At 50.2% G+C, this 9,644-nt stretch overlaps 2 protein-coding genes across 2 annotated transcripts in view; both read right to left on the bottom strand.

Annotated features, from left to right (window-relative positions):
• nupr1b (nuclear protein 1b) overlaps window positions 1-9,644 on the bottom strand; it is a 66,882-nt gene that overhangs the window by 41,518 nt on the left and 15,720 nt on the right. The gene's annotated exons all lie outside the window — the stretch shown is intronic.
• On the bottom strand, window positions 628-9,379 carry sh2b1 (SH2B adaptor protein 1). Its single transcript, XM_053442988.1, is given in 10 exon segments — window positions 628-2,298; window positions 4,477-4,651; window positions 4,790-5,001; window positions 5,137-5,292; window positions 5,399-5,481; window positions 5,560-5,651; window positions 5,822-5,923; window positions 5,997-6,275; window positions 6,277-8,067; window positions 9,241-9,379. Coding segments are annotated over 9 exon segments (2,892 nt in total). The 5' UTR covers window positions 7,723-8,067; window positions 9,241-9,379; the 3' UTR covers window positions 628-1,951.

The following is a 9,644-nucleotide window of genomic DNA, read 5'->3' as shown; positions in this document are numbered from 1 at the left end:
ACAAGATGGCAGCGTTTGTATCAGATATATTTTGGCTTCCTTCAGAAAGTGGGAGGAGACGAGTCGTCCATGTTCATTGACCCGAGCGTGTTCCTAATAAACTGATCCCTGTGAGCAGAACATCTGGAAGAGAAGAACGAAGGACACACACCAGCTGCTGTTTCACTATATTTATATTATATCATTAAATTCAATGTAGTACCTGAAACTAACCACACGGGGTGGACAGACAAACACCGGCCACCCTGAACAGACGGTCCCAGCAAAGAGAGAAAGAGACAGAGAAAGGCACAAAGAGTTTAAACTGAGAAAAGGACAGAACGTGATGAACAATCAGAGGGGGGGGGGGGGGGGGGGGGGCAAAGAAAAGTTGGGTAGAAACGAAGGGGGGGGGGGGGGGGGGGGGGGTCACGGGCAGAGCCATGAGCTGAACAATGAATGAACACGGAGCGAAATGCAGACGACAGACACAGAAAGGCACAAGTAGAAAAAGTATTTTCATCGACATGTTCTAATTGTATATTTTCTTTTTAACCCTTGATGAACAGAGGAGGAGGCGGAGGAGAAGACAGCATGAAAAAAAGAGGGCGGGATACTGTCACCTTGACAACAAGGCATTTTAGCAAATCTTATACATATATATTTATATTTATATATTTTTTCCTTCTTTTTATCCCAAAAATAAAAAATACAAAAAGGCACAAAGACGTTTCATTTGAATTACAAGATGGAGTCGGAACAAGTGTTACATGGAGTAAGCATACAAGATAAAAAAGGTGTCATAAAAACAAATAAAATTAATACTACTATTATTATTATTTCCATCAATATTATTGTTATTGGTATCATCAACAGTTTCTCTCTGAAAGAATCCCCTCCCTCCGTTCAGCTTGGTGAGAGAGGGCGATGCTGAGGTAAAGGTTTCCAGTCTGCTCTGGTTCATGTGTCACTGGAACCATTAACACGTCTTCACACTTCAGGCGTCGTGGCACCGAACTCCATCAAAACCTTTCACTTTAACACACCTGCAGTTTCAAAACTCATAAGCAGAAAGGTCCTCGTCAGCGCTCGGGCCCCAAATATTACACATTAACGTTCCTACATTCTTCTTCCTATAAAATACACAAGAAAACAGAACGACTGCGGCCTAGGATGATTTTTGTTGTGATTGAATTTTGTTAATAAACCGTTTTGTCTTCAAACTTCTTTTTTTAAACAAACAAAACTTTACAAAACAAAAAAAAAAAGGCACAAATTCTCACATTTGAGAAGATGCATCCAACAAATGTTTGAGTCAAACTCGATGAAGACTGTTGTGATTGGTTTTCAGTTGATTGACAAACCAAATGCTCAATAATCCACCTCTCTATCATCTGCAGTTATTAATGATAAACATGGAGAATTAGGTTTTTACTTTATACTGATAATTACCAATTTCTAGTAAGTATTAAATATGGATTTATAGTCAAATAATCATCTTCTAAATCTAAATCTGTCTCTTCCTGTAAATCACTGTTTGATGACTCATGAAGCCTGATGTCGTGTAGTGTTTCATTTATTTGGAGTTGGCTGTAACGATGTCAGGGCGTTAGTAGTGTTTCATGTTTGTGTGTTTGTGTGTCTCTGGTTAACGTGTGCGGTCTCTGCAGGACAACAGTGATGACATCACTCACTTCTGTCCACGTGCACATGAGACAGAGCAGACGTGCTGCGAGGCGTACCGACAAAAACAAACATCTGATGAGAACAACTTGAAAGAAATGTACCACGAAGTTAGTGTTAAAGCTGCTCTCTGTCCTGTAGTGTTAGTTTACTCTTCTCCTCCTCCAGCTCGCTAACGAAATAAAATACTGGTTATGAATGGCTATGATGTACACCACCTCATCCAATCTCACTTTCACTCACTCACACACTCGATACACACACACGCCTCCTCCTGGCCTTCCCTTCATCAGAAGAAGGAGTACTGGTTATCGATGGCTCTGGGTGCCCTCGCTCCGTCCCTCTCTTCTCCCTCCACAGCGTCCAGCTGGCGGAGAGGAGTGTCCCTGTCCCTCTCCTCCCAGTCCTCCACTCCTCCTCCACTCCCACCGCCGCTGCCTCCGCTTCCTCCTCCTCCTCCTCCTGTCGTCGCCATCGTCACCACGGGCGCTGTTGCTGCTCCTCCTTCTCCCGCTCCTCCTCCTCCTCCTCCGATCTCCGTCTCATTTCCTCTCTCCTGGGGCGGAGTCGGTGGCGGCGGCCGGCCCGGCGGCAGGGGAGGAGGCTGAGGAGGGCTACGGGGTCTGCTGGTCAAGTCTGCATGAAGGAGAAGCAGAGGAGAGAAGGTGAAAAGAAAGAAGGGAGAAAGAAAAGTAGAAGCAAAGGAGAAAGAGGCAGGAGGAGGAAAAAAGTGACAAAGTGAGAGAAGTGAAGAAGAGTGAGAGGAGAGAAAATACAGTGAGTGGACTGTTAGGTGGGAGGAGTCTGTGGTCATGGAGTCCACGGGAGTCATGGAGGCGTCCGACACACACACACACACACACACACACACACACACACACACACACACACACACACACACACACACACACACACACACACACACACACACACACACACACACACACACACACACACACACACACACACACACACACACACACACGAGAAGGGGGGGCAGTTTACTATTTGTCTTATTAATTAATACATCTCTATGAAACAGCATCATTCCACTCAGGGTGACGAGGAGCGGTGGAGACCCGGACGGGGCCGGTTCCGACTGGCCCGAGTCACAGGACCGGTTCCGGGGCCGGTGGTGATTTGTGTGTTGTTCACCGCTCAGTTGCTTCATTCACTCTCTCTCTCTCACTCACTCCTGCTCTCTCAGCCGAGTCCGGTCTCACTTACACACAGTCAGAGATGGGGGTTGATGGAGAGTCAGGATGGCGCGTGGTGATGACGTCACAGACTGTAGGCCGACTGCCTGCCCTGTCCCGGCCTGCAAGGGGATGAGCCAACGCACACAACACACAAACAGAGAGGTCAGAGAACAATGGGTCACGGAGGTCAGATGGAGAACACGTGACATGACCGAGAGGAAGTCGTCATCAACACATCTGTGGTTTGTTTCTATCTTAATTCATTTCAGAGGTGAAGTCCTGATGATCACCGGTGTGGAAGAGATGTAAACAACAACACTGATCTTTCCACTGCAGAACTCATTAGTCATGTCCCGCCTCCTGCTGCTCTACAGGCCCCTCCCCTCTACCAAGGCTCCGCCCCTCGCCTGGATGTACCTCACATGTTCCTGTTTGACCGAGTCGGACCCGACAACCTGCTGCTGCTCTATTTCACAGTCATTTTCCTGAGTTCATGTCTGAAAACAGTTTTAGAGAAACCGACCAATATAGTTTAATATCTGGGATTATATGACAACCTGATTCCAAATCAGTGGTGAAGAGATGAAGAGCGGAGGATGAGATGAAACAAGAGGGACAAGGGGCTGCAGAACTATGACCAGCGCCACTTCAGGATCAGGACAGACACACATCAAAGCTCTGCTCGTCTTCACCTGAGTGTCCTCCTCCAGTCTCCTGCTGACCTGCGCTCACTTTACTCTTCAACAGTAAACAGGACACTGATCAGAAGCTTACTGAGGACACTCATTGACTTACAACACTCTCTAGCCCCTCGTCCCAACCTTAAACCATCCAAACTAAAAAGGGTTTTGTTGACCTCATTGTCCTTCATTGAAGAAGCGAACATGTTTTTGTAAAGATCAGCTTGAAGTGTGATGATTAGGAAACAGCAGAGGAGCGGTCACTCAAGACCAAATGACTTTTTAAAGCTCGGATCGTGAGGCTAGTGAAGATGTGCACATGTAGTAGTCACACAGGGATGACAATTGAATTGAGCCCTCTGAATGGGAATCGAACAACCGACACACAGAATGTGTCCGTGTCTCTTTCACATTAAATGTCTCAACCTCAGAACACATCAGCCGGTTTGAAGCTGGAAACATTCTTCATCTGTTTTTAGAGTTACCAGGCGTAACTGCAGGTGGACATATTTGCATATTTGCACAAATTGCACTATTGTTGTTTTATTTTCTCTTCAGCTGTTTTTATATATATTTATATATATATACTTTATTTTCTATTTTAAATTTTGATATTCTATTTTATGCTATTTCTATTTTATTTTTTAGGTTGTAATAACTTGAGCATTGCTAGAAGAGAGCCTGTGACTGAAGCATTTCACTGCCAGCGACTGCTTCATGTTATTGTTGAATCTTGAATCTTGAAGCTGCTGTGCAGTAACAACAGAGGAGGACGCCCACAAGGACATTACACAGTAAACACTGAGGGGACAGACACACCTCAGACGAGTTTGACCTCTCAGGGGTTTTGAGCACGTGAGGACGTCCAGTGAGAGACTGTCCACTCAGCATGTTCTGATGTATCTGTAAACATGGAGACTGATGCTGACTCGTACCTGGCTGGCGCACGGCGGTGGCGCCCACGAAGCTGATGAGCGTGACGTCGGAGGCTCCGCCGGACTCCAGCGGGATCGGGTGCACCCGGAAGTGCTCCAGCATGTCGAAGATGGACTGGAACCAGAGGTGCTGCACCCGGCACTGACCGTCCTCGTTCAGCGACAGGCGGAGGTGCTGCAGGGACGAGAGCGGAGACGGACTCAGTGATGAAAAGTCTCCACAGTTAACACAGGTCAATGTTTCACATAAACTCTGACAGTTTCCTCTCCAGGGATAACATCCCTTTGTGTTTGTCTTTACTGCAGGACTCACCTTGGCTTTGCCCTGGAAGTTAAAGGTGAGGACGTATTCTCCGCGCCGTGTCTCGCTCTGGCGAACCAGGAAGACGCCGTGGCTCGCCGGCCCTCCGGCCAACACCAGCTGAGCAGCTTTGAGGCGAGACAGGGTTCCGTGAAACCACTGACACTCGCTGAGCGGGTGCTCCACGGCGTCGGCCGACGTCACCTCAGAGAACAGGAAGGACCCTGAATGAGTGGAAGAGAGATTATTTTATTTTATAAGCATCCAGAATATAAAGTTTCATAATGAGCTGTAGTCGGAGATGAGGAGCGGCTACTTCAGCTAACCCCCGATCAGAGCCGGTACCGGACGCTGTTCACCTGTGGCATCTGGTGTCTCTGCAAAGGGTGTGCCCAGACTAGCCCCGCCTCCACCAAGAATCCGTCCGTCTGGTTCGTCGAGAGGAGCTCGAGGCGGCAGCTCCGGTGGAAGAGGATCCATCAGCGGTGACGAGCCTCCGATGCCTCCGTACAACACTGAGACCAGAAGCAGAGACAGACAGAGTGTTGTTGTTAACGGTCCCAGGAGTTGGTTTTCTTCCTCAGCTCAATTAACATGAGAGTGAACCATGTGAACACTCACCTTGTGACAGACGGTCGACAACCTCAGGAGTTCCACTGATGTCTAACGGGCCACCGCACACTCCCTCAGCATCGTCCTGCTCGCTGTGGGGGGGGGGGAGAAGCCGTTATTACCGGGACACGCTGTGTGATCCCACTCGCCCTCTGGCGGCCGACCGTTACCTGAGACAGATGCCGTTCCTGATGTCGCTCAGCCAGGCTCTCATCTGCACAGCGTCTCGTGTCTCAATCACATACTGCGCTGACGCTTCCAGCTGAGAGGAAGTGAAATAAGGAATCAGACCCGTCATACACTCATTCACACTCACTCCTCCTTTCTTCACCAGCAAGGGTTCAATAGAGATTCTCCATCTTTGACATCTGCAGGAGAAATGTTCCTCCAGTTTCTACACTGCCATCTCTTCTCCCCAGGCGGTGGGATTACCTGCAGCAGAAACGTGTTCTCCTTGTCAGGGACCTCCAGCGCCGTGGTGCTCCTCACATCCACGATGGAGCAGCACGGTACCGTCAGCCGGGGCTTCGACGACTGCAGAGACAAACCAAGCTCAATAAACATCTGGAGTAACAGAGACGCTTCAGCACAGGAGGGAAACACTTACTTTAGGTGGAATGAAGAATTCCAGGTAGTACTCCTCTCCCCGCTCACCACCGTCTCTGTCCCGCTCCCGGAGGACCAGACGACACTTGTGCCAGCGCCCTCCTCTCCAGGGCACGTTCCCCCCGCTGAGCAGAGGCTGCACCGGACTCTGAGCCGCCGCAGACGAAGCTGAGGCAGCGTTGTTGTTGTCCGTACCGTGATGCAACAAACTGAAAGAGAAGCCAGAGAAGCCGTGGCTTCCACTTAACTCGTCGCTGGACGAGCTGACGCTCACCCCCCCCCTCCCGCACCAGTCGGCCCACCCTCCTCGGCGGCCCCATGGCGGCGGCGGCGGCGGCGGCGCTGCTCGGAGGCAGCGTGGAGGAGGTGGAGTAAGCACAGGAAGAGTTGGGGGTGAGGACAGGAGGAGGGGATCGCGACAGTCGGAGCTTCTCCAGCCGATGACTCCACTTCTCCTTCTCGCCTCCTTCCCCGTTGCTACGCCGCCGATCTCGAGCCGCCTCGGACAGAGACAGAGAGGTGGCGCTGCTTGAAGACGAGGGAGGCAGAGAGGAGGAAGAGGAGTGGGGGAGGGAGAGGGGCATGGACAGAGAGACTGGCATTGAGGAGGTGGGTGTGGGGGGCTGCGTACCAGAGTTCCTCTTGGAGGTTGAAACCAAAGTAGCGTCCTGCACACCCATAGTGTAGCTGTAGCTGGAGGGCAGCTGGCTCTGGGCCGAGTCGCTGGAGGAGCTTCTCCAGTGCAGGATCCCGCGGACGCTGCCCCGAACACTCCGACCGACACTCCGCAGGGAGAAACGCTTCTTCAGCTTGTTTTTGGAGGAGTTGGGCGTGCCGTTCCCTTTGGAGTCGGGCGGAGGAGTGTCGGAGGACGGGGAAGGTGGAACCTGAGAAGTGAGGGAGGAGTCACCATTATCCACCTCGGCAGACTCTGCTTCCCGCTCCTCTGTATCCACATCCTCTCCAACAGACGACACCCCGAGCCAGCTGTCCTCCTCTTCCTCAACGGGTGCTTCCCCATTCCCAGGGGCGATCATGGCCCCCCTCTCTTCACGCCGGCCGTTGTTCCCCCCCACTGATGAGCAGCACGACGAAGAGGACGATGGCGGGAGGACTTGGCCGTGGGCATAAGAATCTTGAAACCTGTCGTCGGTGCGGTTCTCCAGCACCAGCCGGGTGGGCGCAGGCTTGGACAGAGCCCGCATCATGCTGAGAGGGGGGCACGGGAGGACCACCCCCCCCGTGGCTGAGAGGGGCGAGACCGCCTCTTCTTCCAGCGAGGTCGCATCTGACTGGGGAGCCCAGGTCATCAGTTCGTCCCTCCCACTGGGAGGCAGCGCCCCCTCCAGTTCGCTCTGGAAGTGACGGACAAAGCGGTCGGTAAAGCGGCGGCAGAAGGCGGCGGCTGAGTCGGGGGAGTAGTGAGGATTCTCCTGGAGAAAAGCCCGAAAGTGACGTGCAAAGTCCCCGGCAGCAACGCGTGCATGAAGCTCACAGAACTCGGTCCAGCTCAGGCAAGGGGAGGGGGAGGGTGTGGGGGTGTCTGAGAGGGAGGAGGGATGGGCCTGGGGTGGAGGGCTCACGAGAGGTGGGAGAGGGGGGGGCCGCGGGGTCAGGGGCAGCATGGAGGGAGATGGAGGAGATGGAGATGGGGAGGGTGAGGGAGGTAATGGGGAGGAGGAGGAGGCTGCCCGCGGGCTGGGCGGGGTTAAAAGAGAGCCGTTCATCCTCAGACGGGGGGGGGGGGGGGGGGGGGGGGGGGCGCTGACGCACCTGAAGGTCGTCAGTTCACGTTAAACATTCAACAGAGACCGGAAGTGATGCACAGGAAACTGTGAAGATTAATGTGAAGTCTGAACTTCATGTGAAACGTTAAAAACACGACGCTCCAGACCCATGAGGTCAAACTGCTCCACAGATCTCTGCTACATTATTATGTGCAATTCAATATTTTAGTGTTTCAACAACTAAATGCGTTTCAGCCCGGAAAGGGGAGGAGCTGAGCAGGATTCAGAAGATCGGCCCCTTGGTCCACGTCTGTCACAGGAGATCCAGAGGAGCTCGGCTTCATCCTGGGAACAGACACACACACGTTCACAGGTTAACAACATACTGATACACAATATCTGTCACTGACTCCTTTGATGTTTTAATCAAACCCTGACATGTAACTGAGGTTTGACATTTTACTGATCAATCAGTGACTTTATGATGAATAAAAACGAAAACACAATACAATGAAATATATAGATATATATCTATAGATTTGTTTTTATGGAAAATATAAGCATAAATGAAAATCTTTGCTTTATTTATACAGTAAAATAAAAGTTTAAACATTGAAACTGTCGGGCTCTACTTTTAATAACTGAACATATTTAGGTCTGATGGAAAACTTAAAATGATTTCCAGAGTTAGTGACGTAAACTTTAACTTATAGGATTTAATAAACATTATTCTGAAAGAGCCATTCTGCCTTTTGACCACTATTAATATGTCAGCATATTTTTACAAGCTTCAACAGCGTGTTGTGTTGATTGTTTTATGTTGTGTTGGGTGTGTTCATCGTGTTGTGTTGGGTGTGTTGCGTTGGTTGTGTTGATTGTGTTGGATGTGTTGTGTGGACACGTTCCAAGTGTAGCTGATATGAAATGAATGTGTTTATATCGCAGTTATTACAGTAGTACTCAGTACGTGTACTTATATAGTACTGATGGTGCACATGCTGTCTAACAGCTGTAATGCTAGTATTCTTCCCACCTGGTGCAGTAGAGTCGTGTATTTGTACCCTGATAGTATCTGCAGCAGGACTGAACGCAGTACTAGGAGGAGGAGGTGCAGTTCCTCCTCCTCCTCCTCCTCCTCCCTGCACCTGGAGGTCTCACAGGTGAACCTCCTCAATCACTGCTGAGGAGCAGGGAGTCGTTAGCTTGCTAGCATGAAGTAGCTGAGTGCTGCTCATTCAGCCTCTTTAAAGACGTGTAATGTTAGCAGCTAACATTAGCTACCTGACGTGCGCTCCGGAGCTGCGGGTCGTTGCCGTGCTTGTTCCCCGGGTCGGTGGCCTGAGTGCGGGTCAGACCCGGAGGCAGCTCGGGCTCAGACCTCCACACATTGAATCCTCCGACAGCAGCTAACGCGTAAGATTCTCAGCGAGCTAAGCTAACCGTTAGCCACTTAGCTCGCTATTAATAATCCAGCTAGCTAGCTATCAACATTGCTGCGGCAGCGCGTGCTGCGCGTACCTGAACATCAGAGTCCGCGTGCTCGTCTGAGTCCGTGCGTGAAGCTCCCGCACGGTCCGCCTTGGTTTCCCCGCAGCTTGTTGTTGTTGCTGAACGTTGCGCTGCGTTAGAAACTGTCTGTGGAGAGAAGGACCCGCTCCCGCACAACCACCAAGTCTCGCGAGAGCTGCGAGGAAGACGATTGCAGTTTGCTCTTCACGGCTTCCGTAACAAAATAAAAACATACATTTAATACATATGTGTTTGATTATATCATATACATTCAAATTCTTTCTCTATTTCAAACATGAAATCACACACACGTCAAGATAAATACACATAAAAACATTATAGAAAGAGCAAGTCTTGTTTAAAATAAAACGAATCAATTTAAATGATTAAATAAAGACATAAATATCAAATAT

This window comes from Pleuronectes platessa, chromosome 16 (genome assembly GCF_947347685.1).
Source record: "Pleuronectes platessa chromosome 16, fPlePla1.1, whole genome shotgun sequence".
In the NCBI taxonomy this organism is placed as follows: Eukaryota; Metazoa; Chordata; class Actinopteri; order Pleuronectiformes; family Pleuronectidae; genus Pleuronectes; species Pleuronectes platessa.
The sequence above is the reverse complement of the archived record's forward strand: the minus strand, read 5'-3'. Positions and strand labels throughout refer to the sequence as shown.